General features: G+C 46.6%; 1 protein-coding gene across 3 annotated transcripts in view; it reads left to right on the top strand.

Annotated features, from left to right (window-relative positions):
- The window catches only part of VPS53 (VPS53, GARP complex subunit), a 164,038-nt gene that overhangs the window by 121,665 nt on the left and 20,203 nt on the right, over positions 1-22,170 (top strand). For all 3 annotated transcript variants that reach the window (XM_025363020.1, XM_025363018.1, XM_025363021.1), the window contains 3 exons: positions 470-617; positions 7,919-8,001; positions 9,179-9,257. In XM_025363020.1, coding sequence (XP_025218805.1) covers positions 470-617; positions 7,919-8,001; positions 9,179-9,257 — 310 coding nt within the window. The remainder of the gene's footprint in view (positions 1-469; positions 618-7,918; positions 8,002-9,178; positions 9,258-22,170) is intronic.

The following is a 22,170-nucleotide window of genomic DNA, read 5'->3' as shown; positions in this document are numbered from 1 at the left end:
CTTGGGGCCTTGGGCGTGTCTTCACATTCGCCTGTGTCCTCCTCCACAAGCACACAGAAGTCCCAGTGCAGACTTTTCTTGAGTGAAAGAAACAGGGTAGGTAACTACCTTTCGTGCTCCAGATGGTCCCCAATGAGTTCTGCATATCAGGAGATTCCGAGCTAAAGAGAGGGCAGCTCAACAGCCTTGCCTTTGGATATTAGACCGTCCTAGTTAATGTGGCTAATGACTGGCTGACGATTCAGGTTAACTAAAATAGGAATCATCTCTTCCTATTTCTGATGGTGAGAGAATCTAAACAGACGATAGTCAAGGTAAGGTCAGTAGGAAAAGGACTCATTGTATGTGGACTGATTTGGGCCATGTCCAGCCTTTACTTCCCCCCTTTCTTTTCTTAAAATATGCAGTTTCCAGTTCAGGAAGCAAATTAGAAATTCCAGGCTGACTCGTTCCTGTTCCTTTTCCTCAGAACCACAACCAGCAGTGGAGGGCTGACCATCAGCAGCCTCCTGAAGGAAAAGGAGGGCTCAGAAGCAGCCAAGTTCACTCTGGAGGAGCTCTGCCTCATCTGCGGCATCCTGAGCACAGCAGAGTACTGCCTGGCCACCACCCAGCAGGTGAGCCGCCCGGGCTGCCCGCCCACCACCGCCTTTTCCTGAACTCTGGGACGCGTCGCTCAGCGAGTAAGAATATACGTCCTGCCACGGCCACAGACAACGCTGAGTCAGACCAGTGGGCCTGCCACAGAGGAAAGCTCACCGTCCAGCCATAAGGCTGCCCAGGCAGCTGTCTTACAGGCAGGCCTTGTTAAAAGGAGACTGGGCAAGAAAGTAGGACTGGTCACCTCCCTGGCGTTGTGTAAGCTCTTCAAAGGGCATGACCTGGGAAAAGTAGGTCAGTAGCACTCCTGCCCGTCTGAGAAAAGCAGGAACAGACTTGTCTGTACTAGGACCCAGCCTTTGGTGATGGCGAGTCACAGCCAGTTATTCCACGCTCAGAAGAGTCACAAAGTTAGGCAGAATGCTCTGGGCTTTTATGTCTTCTGAAATTTACAAGGCATTTTCAATCTGCCTAAACAAACAGCCATTGTTTGGGATGCTGACATTCAGGAACTGGGGGGCAGGAAAGGGTGATGTCTCTGTTGGAGGCCCCCAAATGGCCGTAGTTCAGCAGCTGATGGGGCAGAAGGAAGACCCAGAATAACCTCTGACTCAGCCGTAAACGTGGGGTTAGAAATTCCTTTTCACACTGGGGCTGGGATTCCCTGAGGCCAAGAGAAAGAACGTAATTTGGAAAGGTTCTGCTCTTCTGCCCACTTTGTATTGATAATTTACAGATGCCTAGACCACAGGAAGACAGTCATAAGTGATTTTTCAGACAGCACAGCTTGAGCTCCTGTGAGCCAGGGCAGCAATACAGCAGGTCAAACAGGAAGTGTGTCCACAAAGGCCCTCAGTGGCACGTAAGCCAGCCGGAGGCAGAGGCAGCAGCACACTCTGCCTGGGGACCTGGTCGTGTTGAGCTGCGAAGGTCATGACCTGCCAGGGTTTGGCCTTGGAGCCACAGAGCAGTCCATTTAGCCCCCGGCCACTCCCAGGGGGAGATGGCACTATCTGTAAGGACCTCCAAGGCAGGGGTTCCAGAGTTCTTTTGGGAAGAAGCACTGTTGAACTATTTTGTGCGTGCAGAAAGAAAGACATACGTGTAAATATGCTATTTTAAAGGTAAAATAACTATAGTATAAAAAAAACAAAAATGATCCCGTCTTAATCCCATCATCCTCAAATAATCATATTAGCAATTTGGGGTGTTTTTTCAATTGTTATTTATAGACATAGTTTTGTATGTTTTAATCTTAATTCACTGTTACATCCTTTTATTGTTAGTGTCATACGTAGCATTAGCATTTTTCCTGTCATTATAATGATAGTAATAATCATTATAACTATCATTATAGAGTCATTATTACTATCATTGTTTATGGCCACATAATACTTCTCTTTAAGGGACTATACCATAAATTATTTATTTGTTTATTTATTTTTTGAGACGGAGTCTTGCTCTGTTGCCCAGGCTGGAGTGCAGTGGCTGCAATCTTGGCTCACTGCAACCTCCACCTCCCAGGTTCAAGCAATTCTTCTGCCTCAGCCTCCCGAGTAGCTGGGATTACAGGCGCCCACCACCACCCCTGGCTAATTTTTGTGTTTTTTTTTTTTTTTTTAAAGTAGAGATGGGTTTTACCATCTTGGCCAGCCTGGTCTCGAACTCCTGACCTTGTGATCCACCCGCCTCGGCCTCCCAACGTTCTGGGATTACAGGCGTTAGCCACTGCACCTGGCCTTATATCATAAATTATTTAGCAGTATCCCTGATCATTGTTTATGCTGCTGCGAATTTGCCTTTTTTTTTTTTTTTTTTTTTTTGACGGAGTCTTTCTCTGTTGCCCAGGCTGGAGTGCGGTGGCACGATCTCGGCCCACTGCAAGCTCCACCTCCTGGGTTCAGGCCATTCTCACGAGTAGCTGGGACTACAGGTGCCCGTCACCATGTCCGGCTAGTTTTTTTGTATTTTTAGTAGAGTCAGGGTTTCACAATGTTAGCCAGGTTGGTCTTGATCTCCTGACCTTGTGATCCACCTGCCTCGGCCTCCCAAAGTGCTGGGATTACAGGCGTGAGCCACTGCGAGTAGCTGGGACTACAGGCACCCGCTACCACGCCCAGCTAATTTTTTGTATTTTTAGTAGAGATGGGGTTTCATCATGTTAGCCAGGATGGTCTCCATCTCCTGACCTCGTGATCCACCCGCCTCGGCCTTCGAAAGTGCTGGAATTACAGGTGTGAGCCACCCACTGTGCCTAGCCAAAATTTTGCTTTTATAGATAATCCTGGCAGGGTATAGTGGCTCACGCCTGTAATCCTAGCATTTTGGGAGGCCAAGGCGGAAGGATCGCTTGAGGCCAAGAGTCCAAGACCAGCCTGGGCAACATAGTGAGACCTGGTCTTTACAAAAAATTTAAAAATTAGTTGAGTGTGGTGGCACATGCCTGTGGTCTCAGCTACTTGGGAAGCTGAGGTGGGAGGATTGCTTGAGCCTGGGAGGTCAAGCTGCAGTGAGCCATGATCACACCCCTGCACTCCAGCCTGGGTGACAGAGTGAGACCCTGTCAAAAACAAAACAAAACAAAACAAAAAACCAAAACGCAATAATCCTTACAAAGGATGTCCTTCTGAATATAGCATCTTAAATATTTTGCATTGGTTTTCTAGAACAGACTCTTAGAAGTTCTAGAAATAAGTTGAAGACCATTTTGATGACTGATGATACAAGTAGCCAATTATTTTTTATTTAGTGAAAATTGTTTTTATTGATTATAAAAGTAATACATTCTTAGCACCTTTATTGTGATCTCTAAATACAGTTTTTCACTAAAAGAAACCAGAGATTCCTGGAGAAAAATTCCAGGTCAAGGGCACGAAATGTACAAGATGAATCTAGAATATCATGTTATACAAAAAGCAAGAAAAAATCAAAGACTATTTGTGTCATCTCAAGAGAACCCAGGGAGATATAGTGGGTTGAAGTGTCCCCCCAACCCCAACATATGTCCAAGTCCTAGGCCGTGGGACCTGGAAATGTGACCTTATCCTGGTAAATGTACTTAGATATCTCAAGATGAGCTGGTCCTGGATTTAGGGTTGGGGGGGCCCTTACCTAATGACTGTTGTCCTTAGAAAGGAGAGAGGGAGATTGAACACGCAGAGATACAGGGAAGAAGGCCGTGGGAAGGAGGCAGAGGCTGGAGTCAGACTCTACAAGCCAAGGAGCATCAAGGATTGTCACCAAACCCCCGAAGCTAGAAGAGGGGTGGGAACAGTTTCTTCCTCAGTGCCTCCAGAAGAGGGGGGCGCAGCAGCTCACACCTATAATCCCAGCACTTTGGGAGGCCGAGGAGTGTGGATCACTTGAGGTCAGGAGTTTAGGACTGGCCTGGCCAACATGGCAAAACCCTGTCTCTACTAAAAGAATGCATCAATTAGCCGGATGTGGTGGCTCCTCACTTGGCAGTCTCCTTCCCCAAGCCTCAGGTCCCCACTTCAGTATCGCCTCCTCAGAGAGCCCCTCCTTGGCCACCCCCCTTCAGCAGAGAGCCCCTCCTTGGCCACCCCCCTTCAGTAGGCAACTCCCTTATTCCAGCATTGCCAAATTTGCTTCTTTCCTAACACCACAAAACTGAAGTTACATCTCGGCTGGCTTACTTCCTTATAATCTGGCTCCCCCATTAGTGTTAAGTTCCATGCCAGAAGGAGTCTACTCTGTTGCTCTCCGTTCATTAGCACCAGATACGATGCCTGGTATGTAATAAGTGCTTAATGAAGATCTCTTGGAGGAGTAAATAACCCACTCCTGAGATAATGGCATTAATCCACAATGAGACCGGAGCCCTCATGACCTAATACCTCTCAACACTGTGGCATTGGGGATTAAGTTTCTAACACATAAACTTTGGAGAACACAATCAAACCATAGAACGATGTTATAAATTGCTATTGTAAATAGTTTTTTTTTTTTTTAAACTACACTTTTCAGGATGTTTTTAGATCTATAGAAAAATTGCAGAGATCATTTGCATGGTTCCCATATACCACTTACCCAGTTTCCCATATTATTAACATTAATATGAAAAATTTGTTACAATTAATGAATCAATAACAATTTATTTTTGGCATTGCTTTTAAATTTTATTTTCCAATTCCTTGTTGCTCAGATTCTTTTTGTTTAATATGGGGCCTCAATCTGTTGCCCAGGCTGGAGTGCGGTGGTACGATCACAGCTCACGGCAGCCTGGAATGAAAGCGATCCTCCCCTCAGCCTCCCAAGTGGCTGGGACTACAATGGGACTTCAGGCACCTGCCACCATGCCGGCCAGTAGTTTTTATTTTTGTGGAGATGGGGTCTCACTATGTTGCTCAGGCTGGTCTTGAACTCCTGGGCTCAAGTGATCCTCCTGCCTCAGCCCCCACAGTGTTGGGATTACCGGCTGTACCACTGGGCCTGGCCTGCTGAGATTATTAAGTAATTCTGTGGTTTCTTCTTCCCTTTCTCTTTGCCTCCTGCAATCTCCTCTTTGAGAAACTGGGTTGTTTGCCCTGTAGATTTTCCCAAGGTTCGGATTTGGCTGATTGCACCTACAAGTGTTAATGGCCATTTTACTTTGTCTCTTGTATTTCTGATAAATTGATAGTTAGATGTAGAAGCCTGAACTGATTCAGGTTCTTTTTAACAGAAAACTACATCATAGTGATGTTTTGTGTGTCTGCCGTCAAAATACACAATGCTTGGGTGCTCTTTGTCTGATGTCAGCAGCCACTGATGCTCAAAGCCCAGATTCTTTACTCCATTAGGAGGTAGAAAGAATGATACTCTGGCCGGGCACGGGGGCTCACGCCTGTAATGCCAGCACTCTGGGAGGCTGAGGTGGGCAGATCACCTGAGGTCAGGAGTTTGAGACCAGACTGGCCAACACAGTGAAACCCCGTCTCTACTAAAAATACAAAAATTAGGGCCGGGCGCGGTGGCTCATGCCTGTAATCCCAGCACTTTGGGAGGCCAGAGGCAGGTGGATCATGAGGTCAGAAGTTCAAGACCAGCATGGCCAACATGCGGCCAAAAAGGGAGGAGCATGGAGAGCTTAGAAAGTGGGGGTGCAGCAGAGCGAGGGAGTGGGCCAGAGGGCTGAGCAGGGCGCGTTTCAGGGAGAGGAAGAAGGAAGTGTGAAGTATGACGGTCCTGAGGGCGAAGGACCCTGGGGCCTCCCAGAAATTTGAAAGGCCAGTGTAACTGAAGCCTAGCAGGCAAGGTGGAAAGTAGCAAGACGGGGCCAGAAAGCTGGGCAGGACCCAATTCATGATTAGGAATTTGGATTTTATTTTCAGTGTCATAGGAAGAGCCTGCTGAAGAGTTTAAGCATGATAAGCCTGTGCCATAATTTGTTTTATCCCTTATAAATACACATGTAGATTGTTTCCAGCTTTATGAGGACAGTATTGATCTGTTTTGTTCACTGAATAACTCTCTTATTCTGTTACACAGCCTGAACAAAGAAGGCTTTCAGTAAATATTGGTTGAATTAATAAATGCTGCAAAAAATACTTGCGTATCTTTATCCATTATTCTCCTTATTTCATTGAAATGCATTTCTAGCTGTGAAATTGCTGGTTTAGGCAATATGTGTATTTAAATTTTTGCTTCTTGAATAAATTGCCTTCCAAAAAGGTTATACTAATTTATGCACCCCAATAGCATTTTCAAATTTAAGACAAAACATTGGTTATTCTGGCCAGGCGCGGTGGCTCATGCCTGCAATCCCAGCTGTAGTCCCAGCTACTCAGCACTTTAGGACTCGGAGGTGGGTGGATCACCTGAGGTCAGGAGTTCAAGACCAGCCTGGCTGATATGGTGAAACCCCATCTCTACTAAAAATACGAAATTAGCTGGGCGTGGTGACGCACACCTGTAGTCACAGCTACTCAGGAGGCTGAGGCAGGAGAATCGCCTGAACCCTGGAGGTGGAGGTTGCAGTGACCTGAGATCGCGCCATTGTACTCCAGCCTGGGCAACAAGAGTGAAACTCCGTCTCAAAAAAAAAAAGGCCAAAACATTAGCGATTCTTAGAGTTTGTGTAATAGGTTTACGGTGCTAGATTAATCAACTCCCAGGGACATTTCCAAGTATTTACGAGTCCCGGTCCCGTTATTTTCCTTTGAGCTCCAGGAACATGTTGATTGTTTCTGTCCCTGGCTGTTGGCTGATGACAGCAGAGACCGCATTTCTTTTGTTTGCCACTGTATCCCCAATGCCTTAATGAGGCGACTGGCCCATTGTAGCATTCACTGGCTGTTTTAGCTGGTTTTACTGCTACTCACCACCAAAGGTTTCCAATCTGGGTGGGCAAGTTCATGGGGCAGGGAGTGTCTTAAAATCAGGTTCTTTTCAGAATGAATTGATGGGAATTATTGATGTGTCAAAAGAAAGAAGTACAGCACAGTGCTGAGGGCACAGGCTCTGGAGGGAGTTTGATTCCTGGCCCTACCACTTCTGTCTTGGGTAGGCCCCCACGCCGTTTTTCCGATCTGTAAAATGAGGATGATAACAATAGAATCTTCCTCATAAGGTTATAAGATTGGCCAGGCGCGGTGGCTCACACCTGTAATCCCAGCACTCTGGGAGGCCGAGGCGGGCGGATCACCTGAGGTTGGGAGTTTGAGACCATCCTGACCAACATGGAGAAATCCCTGTCTCTACTAAAAATACAAAATTAGCCAGGCATGGTGGTGTGTGCCTGTACTCCCAGCTACTCCGGAGGCTGAGGCAGAAGAATCGCTTGAACCCGGGAGGTGGAGGCTGCAGGGAGTCGAGGTCGCACCACTGCACTCCAGCCTTGCTCCACAAGAGTGAGACTCCGTCTCAAAAGAAAGAAAAAAGCGGGCCGGGCGCGGTGGCTCAAGCCTGTAATCCCAGCACTTTGGGAGGCCGAGACAGGCGGATCACGAGGTCAGGAGATCGAGACCATCCTGGCTAACACGGTGAAACCCCGTCTCTACTAAAAAATACAAAAAACTAGCCGGGCGAGGTGGCGGGCGCCTGTAGTCCCAGCTACTCGGGAGGCTGAGGCAGGAGAATGGCGTGAACCCGGGAGGCGGAGCTTGCAGTGAGCTGAGATCCGGCCACTGCACTCCAGCCTGGGCGACAGAGCGAGACTCTGTCTCAAAAAAAAAAAAAAAAAGAAAAAAAAAAAGAAAGAAAAAAGCGTCTGGAATTATGCCTGAATCATCAAACTCAGTAAATGTTAACTACTATTATGATGCTCCTTCTTTGGATAATCATTGACCATGCAACTGTTTCTCCTATTTTCCAACAGCTAGAAGAAAAACTCAAAGAAAAAGTGGATGTAAGTCTGATTGAACGAATCAATCTGACTGGAGAGATGGACACGTTCAGCACGTAGGTACCTCGCACACTTGCTCACTGCCTGTCCTTTCTCTATTACACAGCAGCGTTCAGCATGTATATACCTCACACACGCTTGCTCACTGCCTGTCCTCTCTCTGTTACACAGCAGTGTTTAGCATGTATGTACCTCGCACACTTGCTCACTGCCTGTCCTCTCTCTGTTACACAGCAGCGTTCAGCACGTACGTACCTTACACACACTTGCTGCCTGTCCTCTCTCTTTGTGTCACAGCAGTGTTTAGCATGTATGTACCTCGCACGTGCTTGGTCGCTGCCTGTCCTTTCTCTGTTACACAGCAGTGTTTAGCACGTATGTACCTCGCACACGCTTGGTCGCTGCCTGTCCTTTCTCTGTTACACAGCAGCGTGCCTCAGGCTGTTGGCTTTAGTCACTGCAGAACCTAAGAGGTTTCTGTTGGGTCAGAATGAGTCCCTACTAGCCACTAAGAAGCAGCTTCAGAACTGGGCTGCCGTTGTACCTCCTCAAATGCAGTTGCTCTTTTAGCTTATGGGGTCTGTATTGTCTCACTGTGAAGAATAACCACAGAGAAGACATTCTCCCTTGGCCATCCCTGATCTGCCCCACCTGAACCCACAGAAGGCCAGGCCTACCTTCAGTGTTTTAAAGTGTAAAGTATAAATGGGTTGAATTCAGCCACTGAGGGAATAAGAGTGTGGGGTGGCAGGGGAGGTCCGCCTTCTTTCCCTGTTAGGACCTTGTGGCACTTTAGTTTTGGTCCATTTCTGCTCCACTGCCATTACATGAGACAGGCATGGCCAGGCCGCAGCTTTCACATCAGCCGCTTATTGAGAAAAAATCAAAATTCTCTTCTTAGTTATTTCTTCCACTTCTCTTAACTTTATTTTCTTCACTTCTGACTTAAACATTTTTGGGAAGCAGGTTCTTTTGTAGGAAGATGTGAACAGGGATACTGGGGTGGTGATTAGGGAGACTGGCCGTGGGGTTCTTTGTCCTGACTGGGTGAGGATACAGCCGGGTAAAACCAGGACGAGAAGAAAGAGCCAAGCTGCTCTTCCGCTGTCATTGATTGAAGCTCAGACTTTGCCGATGAAATGATGAGTCTGAGTTTGACACAGAGGCCTGAGTGTCAGTCTTTCAGACGGCCGTTGTTTGAAGGGTGACCTCAGTGATTTCTTTGATTTGCAGCGTCATCTCCAGCAGTATTCAGCTGCTGGTTCAGGATCTGGATGCCGCCTGTGATCCTGCCCTGACAGCCATGAGCAAGGTAAGGTCGTGGGAAATGGCGTCTTACAAACTAGCGAGAGCAGCCCCAGGTGGCGTCGACTGTCTGTGGCTTCTCTAGGCTCATTGGAGCTTGAAGGACCAGCTGAGAGGAGAACGGAACGGCCCTGGAGTTCCTGAGAGCACTCAGTGTGTGTTGCACCCGGGTCGGGTCAGTTGCTTGTCCTTTTAGAGACAGAGCATCACACAGTATTGGAGGATGGCAAAAAAAAAAAAAAGAGACGAAGTAAATGTGTTTGATGAGTCTAAAGGAGATGTTGTCTGTGGTTTATGTTTTTTAGAGAGAGGGTCTCTCTCTGTCACTCAGGCTGGAGTGCAGTGGTGCCATCATGGCTCCCTGCAGCCTCGACCCTCTGGGCTCATCTGTCCTCCTGCCTCAGCCTCCCAAGTAGCTGAGACCACAGGCGCTTGCCACTGCATCCAACTACTTTTTAAATGTTTTGTAAAGCTAAGAGTCTTGCTGTGTTGCCCAGACTGGTCTTGAACTCCTCGCATCAAGCAGTCTTCCCACCGAGGCCTCCCAAAGTGCTGGGATTACAGGCATTAGCCGTGGTGCCCCACTGAGATGGATCATTTTTAATTACTGAGCACTCCCTCATGTTCCTGTTTTTGGCTTTTATGTGCCTATGCCTTTTTTTCCCAAATGAATGTCAGTTCCGTAAGTGCACAGACCATGTCTTTCACCCCTCTTTTTTCTCTCGTGTAGTCTTGAATAGGGGAGATTCATTTTTGTTAATTAAAACTGAGTCAGCCATGTTCCTTTATTTACGTATTATCTTTGATGAGTGTCTGACACATGCTGAAAACCTTGGTGTGGTCTCACCAGAATGGGTGTTCTCGTTAGTGCTTAAAGCAGTAACTTCTGACTCATTCTTCATTCTCGCCCACTGAGAGGTTTTTCCGACTCGTTCTGAGCTCTGGTGCCAGGGCGAGAGTCCTTGATGAGGCTGTGAACTCTGGTTTTCTAATATCCTGGTGGCCCATCAGTCAGCCCTTGGCCCTCAAGTCCCTCCTTTGGCACTTACCGAGCACTACCTCATGTTCCTATTTTTGGCTTTTATGTGCCTATGCCTTTTTTCCCAAATGAAGTCAATTCCGTAAGTGCACAGACCATGTCTTTCACCCCTCTTTTGTCTCTCATGTAGCCTTGAATATGGGAGATTCATTTGTGTTAATTAAGTTGGAAATGGGTCTTTGTTATGCTAAACCCGAGGAACATGAAGCTGCAACTCTAGAACTTTGCTGAGCAGGGATTGGTAAACTAGAGCTTGGGAACCAAATCTGGCCCACTGCTTGTTTTTGAAAATAAAGTTTTATTGGAACACAGCCACGTTCCTTTATTTACGTATCCTCTATAGCTGCCTTTTTGCAATATGGTGGTAGAACTGAGTCATTGCAACAGAGACTAGCCCACAAAGCTAAAAAAATTTAATATTTACTCTCTGACCCTTTATAGAAAAAGTTTGCCAGTGTCTGCTCTAGAGTCCTAGGCTCTTGTAGCAAATTCTGGAGAAATGATTTCTCTGGGTCATACTGGCCAGTACCAGAGGGCAGTGGGAGGAGCACTAACTTTGGAGTCAGACAGACCTAACTCTTCCAGGGCTTCCTTTGGGGGTCTTGAGCAGAGGATTCACCTGTCTGGGCCAACGTGACCTCATCTGGGCCCACGTACCCCAAGGGAACTGTGAATCTCTGCATCCCAGCATTGCTGTGAGGATGAAACACGGAACACACAGGTCTAGTGCCGGGCACATAGTAAATACTCATGAAATGTTAGTTCCCTCTCCCTCTTGTCAGGAGGAGTGACCACGTCACAAGGTTGTGTAAGCAGACATTTGGTCTGAATTTGGTTTTGCAGTAGATTGTAAATATTTAACAAAAATAAGATTAAAACCAAAACGTAGGCTTTGGGGTTTTATGAACTGAAGTGGCAAGTCCTAAAATAGCTCACGTCACAGTTTTATTCAGAAAGCTCATCTTTTTCACGAGTCCGGTGCTGACAGGCTCGTCCGGCATCCTGGGCATTCACAGGAGGACGCTCTGGGCAGGCGGACGGAGGCCGGTCCGGGGGACGCTCCGGGCAGGTGGACGGAGGCCGATCCGGGGGATGCTCCGGGCAGGCGGACGGAGGCCGGTCCGGAGGCGTGGAGGAGTTCGTTTTGCAGGCTCTGCTTATCCCCTCCTGCTGGTGACCATTCCCCACATCCTGAGTGTGATCTGTCCCAGCTGCCGTCTCTCCTGAACTGCACACACTTCAGGTCGGAATGCAGCTGGGGAAAGCATTTTCACATTTACCAAAGGAAGAGTGGATTTTTTTTTTTTTTCAATAAAATCACAGTTGGAAGGGGTTTAACACTGCAGGTGTTGCTTATACCAACTGTCAGTTGGTTCTGTGGATTTCCCTCAAACCCTGCCTCGTCCCACCCTCTACTTCTCCCCGTGCCCACACCAGCAAATATTCACAGAGACCGTGCCTCCCGAGTCCTTTGTTTCTATCATAGGAAAACCACAGACTTGGGGACGCAGCAGCTGGGAGGCCGTTACTTTTTGTCTGAGTCTTCTGGAGTTGTAGCAAAATAAAATCCATGTGATGGAAGTAAACAAGCCAAGTGGTCACAAATTGATTCAACACGCATTCTGTGTTCTTTATGCCTGCATCCTGTTTTGTGTAGTTTCTTCTAGGATTTTAAAAAACTTCTGTGATAATGGTTGTTTCTGTCTCTGATTCTATCATTTTTGCCGCTGGTTGGACAGTTCAGTTCAGACCCTGCCCAGCACAGTGCTGGGAGCTGCGAGGCTCAGAAAGGCGTAAACCTTTGGCTGAGGTATTTAGATTCCAGGAGCTGAGGGCAAGAGACGTGTAAGATGACAGCGACACCCGGTAACTTTAATAAAAGAGGTGAGGAAATCAGTGCCGTAAGAAAAGTACGAAATACGCCCTCTTTAAAGAGGGAGGAGTTCATATCCAGGTGGGGAGGCAAGGAAGGCCCTGGTAAGGAAGCAGTGTTTGAAACAGATCAGGGTGAAGTTCTGAATGAATTTGTGATTAGGAGGGCAGTTCAAACGGGGTGAAAACGTGAGTAAAGTTCTGTGAGGTGAGGAAAGCTGAAGAGTTTGGTGAAAACTGCCACTCTCAGTCAGCATCCCAGGGGCTCCTCCGGCTCCTCCTGTACTTGGACTGATAGGGTTAAGATGGGAAAGGAGACTGCCCTCAAGGAGTCTGTACCCTGCTGGCAAGAAAACTGAGAAGAACCAGTACTGTAAATAAACGTATCTTAGAAATGTCAGAAGGACGGTTGACTTGCCAAAATGGAGTGTAGTCGCTGGATGATTCTGAGTTGACGGAGGGAGCTTTCCTTGACAAGATGGATTGAGCCAAGCAACTTGGTTAAGTCATTTTCCTGGGAGACCTCATTCTCGTGGAAGGCGCCTTGTGGCCTCCGCCGTGGTTGGCATATAGAGCTTTCATTATCTGTCTCTTCACTCCACTGCTAGGTCAGTTTCTGCCGCTCCCTCTGGAGTATGTGCCCAGTTCTCCAGCCATAGCCATGTTTACTTCCCTGAATACACATTGCTCTTTTGTGGCTTCCATGCCTTTTCTCATTTTATTCTTTCTGCCCACAATTTTCTTCCTGCCATCGTCTGCCCAAGGAGCACATCCTTTAAGATCGAGTTCGAATGTCTGTCCCCGTTTAAAAACCTGAGGTATAATTCACATACCATAGAATTCACCCTTTTAAAGTGTCCAGTTGGCCAGGTGCAGTGGCTTACGCCTGTAATCCCAGCACTTTGGGAGGCTGAGGAGGGCAAATCATTTGAGGTCAGGAGTTGGAGACCAGCCTGGCCAGCATGGTGAGACCCCGTCTCCACTAAAAATACAAAAAACTTGCTGGACGTGATGGGGCACACCTATAGTCCCAGCTCCTCAGGAGGCTGAGGTAGGAGAATCACTTGAACCTGGGAGGTGGAGGTTGCAGTGAGCTCAGATCGCGCCACTGCTCTCCAGCCTGGGCGACAGAGTAAGACTTATCTTACGACTAAATAAAGTGTACAATTTAGTTGTTTTTAGTATATTCACAGTGTCATGAAACCACCACCACCATCTAATTCTAGAACATCTTCATCACTCCCAAAAGAAACTCCATACCTCTCAGCAGTCATTCTCCATTCTGCTGACAACCATTAGCCTACTTTCTGTCTCTGTGGATTTGCCCCTCCTGACATTTCGCATACATAGAATCACATGGCGTGTGGCACGTCTTGCGCCTGGCTCTCTTCACTTAGCGTCGTGTTTTCAGGGCACGTTCATGGTGGGGCATGTGTCAGCACTCCATTCCTTTTTGTGGCTGAGTGACATTCCATTGTGTGGATAGACCACATTGTGTTTATTCATTCATCTGTTGGATGTTTGAGTTATTTCTACTTTCTGATTTTGAATATTGCTGTGAACATTCACGTACAGGTTTTCGTATGAACATGTTTGCAGTTCTCTTCAATATGTACCTAAAGGCTGGGCGTGGTGGCTCAAGCCTGTAATCCCAACACGTTGGGAGGCCAAGACGGCCGGATCATCTGAGGTCAGGAGTTCAAGAGCAGCCTGGCCAACACGGTGAAACCCCGTCTCTACGAAAAATACAAAAATTATCCGGGTGTGGTAGCGCGCACACCTGTAACCCCAGCTGGGAGGCTGAGACAGGATAATGGCTTGAACCTGGGAGGCGGAGGTTGCAGTGAGCCAAGGTCTCACCACTGCACTCCAGCCTGGGCGACAGAGGGAGACTGTCTCAAAAAAAAAAAAAAAAAAAAAAAAAGTGCCTAAGGAATGGAACCGAAAGAGCCGTATGGTCAATTTATGTTTAACGTTTTGAGAAACTGCCAAACTGTTTTCTGAAGTGACTGTGCCATTGTATATTTCCACCAGCAAAGTGTAAGGGACTCAGTTTCTCCACATCTTCCCCCACACTTGTTTTCCTTTTTTATTATAGCCATTTTCGTGGGTGTGAAGTGGTATCTCATTGTGATTTCAGTTTGCATTTCTCCCATGACTAACATGCTGGTCACCTTCTCAGGTGCTACTGGTGATTTGTATGTTCTCTTTGGACAAATGACAATGAAATGTTTTGCCTATTTTAAAATTGGGTTGTCTTTCTGTTGTTGAATTGTAAAAGTTATTTTTATATCTGGATACTAGACTCTTTATCAGATATGAAATTTGTAAATATTCTCGCGCATTCTGTGGCTGGGTTGTCTTTTCACTTTCTTGATAATGGCTTTGATTTTCTGAAGTCTGTATGTCGTGTGTGTGTGTGTGTGTGTGTGAGAGAGAGATATCTAAGATACCATTGCCTGATCCAAAATCATAAAGATTTACTCTGTGGTTTCTTCTAAGAATTTTAGTTTTAGTTCTTAAATTTGGGTCTTCACAAAAAAGAAAAAAGAAAACAAAAGGAAAAAAATGTAGGTCTTCAGTCCATTTTGAGGTAATTTGTGTATATGGTGTGAGGCAGAGATTCAGCAGCATTCTTTTGCTGAAAGATACTCGGCTGTCCCAGCACCATTAGTTGAAAAGACTATTCTTTTCACGTTGGATGGTCTTGACACCCTCGTAAAAAATCAGTTAACCATAGATGTGTGGAATTATTTCTGGGGTCTCAGTTCTATTCCATCCATCTGTATGTCTGTCCTCAGCATCTGTATGTCCATCCTCAGGCCAGTACCACACTGTTTGGCTATAATAGCTTTGTAGTAATCTTTGAAATCAAGAAGTGTGAGTCTTCCAACTTTGTTCTTTGTCAACACTGTTTTGGCTCTTTTAGGTCCCTTACAATGTCAGCATTTCTTGCCTCAGCCAGAGCTTTCCTCTTTCTCCTTCAAGACACCGCACTACCTAGACTACCTTTCTGCTTTGTTATATGATCATTTTTATGTCTTTGTCTTCCCTATTAAACTTTGAGCAACTTGAGGGCTGTGTCTTACTCATTTTGGAAACCTGTGGCATAGCACAGTACTTGTGTAACTGTGGTACTCCCTGAATGACTTTGAAGGTAAAGAGGGGGTGGGGTAGGAGACAGAAGAGAAAGAACCAAAGGACCACAAACACCCTTTTGACCAAAGATTGGTAAACAAGTGAGACACAGATAGAACTCTGCTGCACAGACGTAGCCAGGTGGAGCTGGTAGATGTAGAGTGGGAAACTTGGACATCTTTGTGGGAGACGGTGGGGTCACGGAATCCTGGAAACCTTCAGGTCCATAGCTAGTGCTGTTGAGGATGGAGTGATGCTCCTCGATGGCACCTAATAGCAGAAGGGCTTCTGACTTCAGCAGGTGGCATCCTGGAGCCAATTGAAGAGATGTCAGAATGAAGGACTAATTTTCTTGATTTTTAGTAAAGATGAGGTCTTGCTGTGTTGCCCAGGCCAGTCTCAAACTCCTGAGCTCTAGTGATCTTCCCACCTCGGCCTCCCAAAATGTTGGGATTACAGGGCGTGAGCCACTGTGCCTGGCCTCCTTATTGCTTATTTTCTTAGATAACCTCTATGAGTTGATAATAAGTTACTATTTACTGAGCACTTACCAGGAATTAGAACCCAATTAATTTCATTCTAACAATAAATTCGTAAGATGGCTATGCTATTTCCCCTTTTCACAGATAAAGAAGCTGAAACATAGAGACATTAAATCACCTGCTCCAGATCTTTTAGCTACTCGGGAGGCTACAGTGGGAGGGTCACTTGAGCCCGAGAGGCAGAGGTTGCAGTGAGCCGTGATCACGCCACCACACTGTCTCTCTGTGCAGGACTGTGCGACGCCATACAGAGAGAGTAAGCCTTTTTGGCAAATGTGGCAACTGAGGCAAAATCAGCTTAAGTCACCTGCCTAAACGTGGAAGAGCCTCGGCCTCCCAAACTGCTGGGATTACAGGCATGTTGCCATCGCGCCCGGCCTGATATTTTTGAAAAAAAGAATAAAATTTAAATCACCATAATTTCAATTAGTTGATACATTTCTGTCAGTGTGTGCCCAGTCCTGGTGGGTCCACATGAGTGTTCGTGCTGATATGAGTATGAGTTCTTCAAGCATTCACCATCATCATGGTGTACATTCGTCTCCAGCTTTTCTTGATCTGACACCAGGACTTTTCTACAGAGGAGAATATGTGTTGAGCAGCCGCCCCACATGTTCCAATCTGCGGTGAATATTTTTCCCTGAAAACTAATGAACTTTCCTTCTGGTATCTTCTTTCCTTCCTCCCTCCACTCCCTCCCCCCTTATCCCCCCTCCCTCCCTCCCTCCTTCCCCCCTCTCCTCCCCTCTCTTCCCTTCCCATTATGCCCAAAGCCATATAGCTTATAACAGTGAAGCTAGAAGTAAAACTAGTTCTCCTGATTCTGGAAAAAGTAGTTACTTGGAGTGTTTTGGTGGAAATAAAAAGGATTCTGTCTTTTAGATTTAAATCTTACAAATCCTTAGAAATGAGTACGTCTGGTTATGCCCCTGTATGTAGGATAGAGAGCCGTGGGCTTCGAGCAGGGGCTGCTGGTCCCACGGTCCCCTCCTCTCTCCAGGCCGTTTCCTAGGGCTGCTCATATCACTCAGTTAAGTAATCCAAGCCTCTGTTCAGAAGCAAACACACTTAGTGTTTTGCCCATTAATGGTAGTTTTAGGAAAAAACAGAAACTGAATAAATTAAATGTTCTTACAGTCTGGCACATAATTTATATTAGGTTTCAGGATTGTGAACATATATCCATTTAGGAGGCTGCATTACGATCCCCCAAAGACATTTTGAAACAGTTAGAAGAGTTCTCAAGTCTGTTCTCATTTTCCTCAGTCATTACAATGCACATCTGTTTCAGAAGACCGAGGGAAAGCCACGGCTAAGAAATCCTCAAGTTCACTGCTACGTAGAATCAAGACAAGTCTGTTCTCATTTCCATTTTCCTCAGTCATTACAATGCACATCTGTTTCAGAAGACCCAGGGAAAGCCACGGCTAAGAAACCCTCAAGTTCTACCTAGAATCAAGATACAACTTTCTTTTTCATAAAAAAGATTTTTCCCATTATGATAAAACTAAATCACTTCCATTTTAGAAAAATGCAGTTTTTTTGTTTTTTTGTTTGTTTGTTTGACAGTCTCGCTCTGTCCCCCAGGCTGGAGTGCAGTGGCGCGATTTGTGCTCATGGCAACCTCTCCCTCCTGGGTTCAAGCAATTCTCCTGCCTCAGCCTCCCGAGTAGCTGGGATTACAGGCACCTGCCACCACACGCAGCTAATTTTTGTATTTCTGGTAGAGACGGGGTTTCATGGTGTTGGCCAGGCTGGTCTCGAATTCCTGGCCTCAAATGATCTGCCCGCCTTGGCCTCTCAAACTGTTGGGATTACAGGCATGTTGCCGTCACGCCCGGCCAGATTTTTTTGAAAAAAAGAATAAAATTTAAATACCCATAATTTCAATTAATTGGAACATTTCTGAATTAATTGATAATTATCAGTTATCTAAATTTAGTGATTTTTAGTGAGATTGCAAGTATTTATTCTTATTTTAAGAGTAGCTAAAATTTACTGTGGAATTAATACGTGTTGTGAGACACAGTGTTAAGAGCATTCCATGCATTATCTTTCAATAATAGATTATAGATGTTACCATCATCCCAGTTTTATAGATGAGAAAACTGAGGCTCAGAGAAATTAGGTGACTTGTCCGGGTCACCCCTTTAGAAGGTTGCGCAGTGTCAGAACTCAGACTGCTGACTCAATTTCAGCATGTTGAGTACCATCTTAATGACCTTTCCTGCTAACTTAGCAGTTGTGCTTCCGTAGGCAGGTCACTCGCTGTCCTCAAGCAAGTGTCTCATCCTCATTTATTATTACTCACAAAGAGGAGTAATAATACCTCTTCACTACGTCATTCATTCATCAGGCAGCAAGTTCATGTGGAAATGTCAGGCACAGCGCCTGGTACGTAGTAGATGCTTGATAAACATTCCTTCAGCACCCGGTGGGTAGTTGGTGCTTGATAAACGTTCCTTCAGTGCCCGGTGGGTAGTAGGTGCTTGATTAATGTTCCTTCAGTGCCGGGTGCATAGTAGGTGCTTGATTAACGTTCCTTCAGCGCCCGGTGCGTAGTAGGTGCTTGATAAACGTTGCTTCAGTGCCCGGTGGGTAGTAGGTGCTTGATAAACGTTCGTTCAGTGCCCAGTGTGTGGTAGGTGCTTGATAAACGTTCCTTAAACACCCAGTGCATAGTAGATGCTTGATTAACGTTCCTTCAGTGCTGAGTGCATAGTAGGTGCTTGATAAACGTTCCTTCAATGCCGGGTGCATGGTAGGTGCTTGATTAATGTTCCTTCAGCACCCAGTGCGTAGTAGGTGCTTTATAAACGTTCCTTCAGCGCCGGGTGCGTAGTAGGTGTTTTATTAACATTCCTTCAGCGCCGGGTGCATAGTAGGTGCTTGATAAACGTTCCTTAAGCGCCCAGTGCGTAGTAGGTGCTTAATAAACGTACCTTCAGCGCTGGGTGCGTAGTAGGTGCTTGATAAACGTTCCCTCAGCGCCCGGTGCATAGTAGGTGCTTGATAAACGTTCCTTCAGTGCCCGGTGCGTGGTAGGTGCTTGATAAAGGTTCCTTCAGTGCCTGGTGTGTGGTAGGTGCTTGATAAAGGTTCCTTCACCTCCTTGGTCCCCACCCAATGCTCGGTGCCGTGCTGCGCTTGCCAAAGGTACCTATGAATATATCTGATGCTGCGGGAGTGAAAGGAGCCCCACCAGGCGTCAGAGTGAGAGTGAGCGTGTAGGTGCGTGCCTGAGTAAAGTCCACTGCTTGAGGCTAGCATCCCGGCAGCCTCAGTTATAATATGAGACTTCAGTTGCCTGAAATGCTCCCAGAGCCCGGCTGGCTGAGTCTATGCTCTGTGTCTCTCTAATCCGGTGAAGAAGTAGGAATTTAAGTATTCAGATTTTCAAGAAACCTCTTTCCAAGCTTCGTATGGCAATAGGAAAAAACGAGATCCACTGAAGCTAGTTGTGGAGCGCTGTTCTCTGATCCAAGTTCCTGCTACAGTCGGCTCTCTCTAGCAAGAGTGCTGGCCCCCCAGCCCCGCCGTGGAGTGTCACACAGAGCACACACTTCCTGCCCAGGCAGCGGAAGCCGGGCTCTGGGGACACGCTGGGCCCTGCAGTCTCTTCCTGTGGTGGTTAGACTGGGTCCCGGAGGTGCTCATCATTTTTATGTCTTCAAACTGTCTTGTTTAGATAGTACCAGTTGAACGCCATCTGTTTTCAACTCTACCCAAGCCCCCTAAACAAAAAGCACAACAAGAAACAATTTTAAGTGTAGAGGGATAACTTATAAATGTCCAATGAAAAGTTTACCTGGAAAGGTTGAGGTCTTATTTCTACTGATGGCTTTTCATGATGTTTGTTCTTCCAACACAAGGCACTGTTTGTTTCCTTTTTTGAAAGAGTTCTTTGGGCCGGGCGTGGTAGTTCACACCTGTAATCCCAACTTTGGGAGGCTGAGGCAGGAGGATTGCTTGAACCAGGGAGTTCAAGACCATCTGGGCAACACGGTGAGACCCCCGTCTCTACAAAAAGTAAAAAAAAAAAAAAAAAAAAAAAGTTTTTTTGTAATTCGCTGGGCATGGTAGTGTACACCTGTGGTCCCAGCTGCTTGGGAGGCAGAGCTGGGAGGATTGCTGGAGCCCAGGAAGTCAAGGCTGCCATGAACTATGATTGTACCACTGCACTCCAGCCTGGGCAACAGAGACTCTGTCTCAAAATGAAAAAATAAAGAAAGAAAGAGTCCTTTGCTTGATCACTATGTTTCATTAGCTTCTCCTTGAGAAACAGGCCTTACCTGGAACAAAGGCCTAGTTAAGTGCTTTTATTCTTTTTTGCAGGCAAAGGTGGTGGGGGGTGGGGGTGGGTCTGGGGGTAAGTTGTCTAGCAAGCACCTTGGTGTGGGGTTTGGGCTTTAGATGGACCTGGTTGTCCCAGCTTTGAAATTTTGTGCAAGATACCAAATCTCTTTGAGCCTTTTTAATTTCCTCATCTACAAGGTTATTGTGAGAACGCAGTGAGATCATGTATGAATAGTAAATGAGATGATGTATGTTTAGGGCCGGGCAAAGTGACCTGCGAAGTTCGATCTCAATGTAGCTGTCTCAGGCAGTTCAGGTTGTGACCCAAACCTTCAGTCATCCATGGTGGGTGACGGTGAGCATCAGCCGTCTGAGGCTGGAGTGCAGCAGTAGAATCGCAGCTCCCTGCAGCCTCAACCTTCTGGGCTCCAGTGACCCTCCTGCCTCAGCCTCCCTGGTAGCTGAGACTGTAGGCATGTGCCACATATTTTAAAAATAAGGTCACTTTTTATTGTTTTCTAGTACTTTAAATCCCTTTCTTAGTTCACTGAGCTGACTCAAGTTTAAAATCATGAATCCATTTGGCCTTTGCTAATACTCGTTTTAACTTGACCGGTGGAGTCGTGACTGACCAGAGTATTAAAGCAAATCAGCTCTTTCCACGTGTTTCCAAATGTGGACACGCGCCGACCTGGCCAGTGACTGTCGAGGAGTTAGGTGATGAGCGTGCGGAATAACCCGTGGAAGTTGAAGAAATCCCGGCCCCTGCTTGGTCTTGCTTGAGTCACTTTGTAACTGGTAACAGAGCACGTCACCCCCTCCTTTCACGGAGGACTGTCATGTTTCGATCGTTGCTGATAAACTGTTTTGAGATTTTGAAACACACAAAGCTGCCAGCCTGGAAAGTAATAGTCGTTTCTGTGGAAGAGCGTCGCGTCCATGGGCTTTGGGGCGTCAGACCCTCCCAGGTCGCTGTGTCTCCCCGGAGCATTCTGCTCCGAGTCCTGCTGCAGAGCCCGGGAAACGCTGACAGCACCTGAATTTTGGCCTCACCCTGTGAGCTCATTTAAAATCACCTAGGATGCTCGTTGTTTGGATGGGTCAAATCTTCAGAATCCAATGGAAAAAGACGCCTCTTGCGTAAGATAAAAGATAATGAGGAAAACGTTTCATGTAACCAAAACATTAGAGTATTAAGTCAGTTCATACTAGACCTTTCTACTGTTTCTTCATTGTTGGTTTCTGTTTTTTCCCAGTAATAAATTAGAGTTATTTTTCCTGTGTGGAGCCTGGTTATGAAGCCTTGCATAAGACTCTTCATGTCTCTGGGCCTTGGTTTTCTTATCTGTGAAATGAGGATGGAGGTCCCTTCCTGCTTTCTTGTGGTTCTGTGTGTACACATCGCTGAAGCTTTTAGAATACAAATATCCACTGATTTGAAAAAGCATTAGGAGTCATTTGAGCTTCCCACGGCTGGGGACTCATCCACGTGCGATGTGATTCTTTTAAACAAGCTCTCTCAGTATTGAATTTTTCCTTTCCCCAGGAGCTCTATAAAAATAGTGTTTTCTTGCCAGAGACACTGGGGCCTCAGAACTACTGACCTCCTTCTACGAACATATTATATGGTTTGTGTTTGGCTTAGGATCTCTTTAACAGCCCATCCAGCCCCACTGTGAGAGGCTGACTCAGCAGAACCCCCCAGACCATTCCCACTCTTCGGGGTTGGCGTGCCCTTCCCTGCCAGCCTGGGGCAGACTGGGAGCTGGTGCTGTGCCCGTCTCCTGCACGCCGCCTCAGGGATGGCACACTGCAGCACTGCCTCCTTCTGTTCCCAGGTCTCAGTGCTGCCAAGTGCCACGTAGTCCAGGAATCCAGCCAGTTTGCTGTAGGTGTTTTCCAGAGCCTGTCATTAGGGCTCAGGTTGAAGCAGGTCTGTCACTTTTGTTCACAGCCTGTTCAGGGACCACCTTGGTGCTCTCAGCAATGTTCTCCCCCCTTCGCCTGACTCCCGCCCTGTTCCCCATGTCTCC

Source organism: Theropithecus gelada, chromosome 16 (assembly GCF_003255815.1).
Source record: "Theropithecus gelada isolate Dixy chromosome 16, Tgel_1.0, whole genome shotgun sequence".
Lineage (NCBI taxonomy): Eukaryota > Metazoa > Chordata > Mammalia > Primates > Cercopithecidae > Theropithecus > Theropithecus gelada.
Note: the sequence above shows the minus strand (reverse complement) of the source record. Positions and strands in the feature narration are given on the sequence as shown.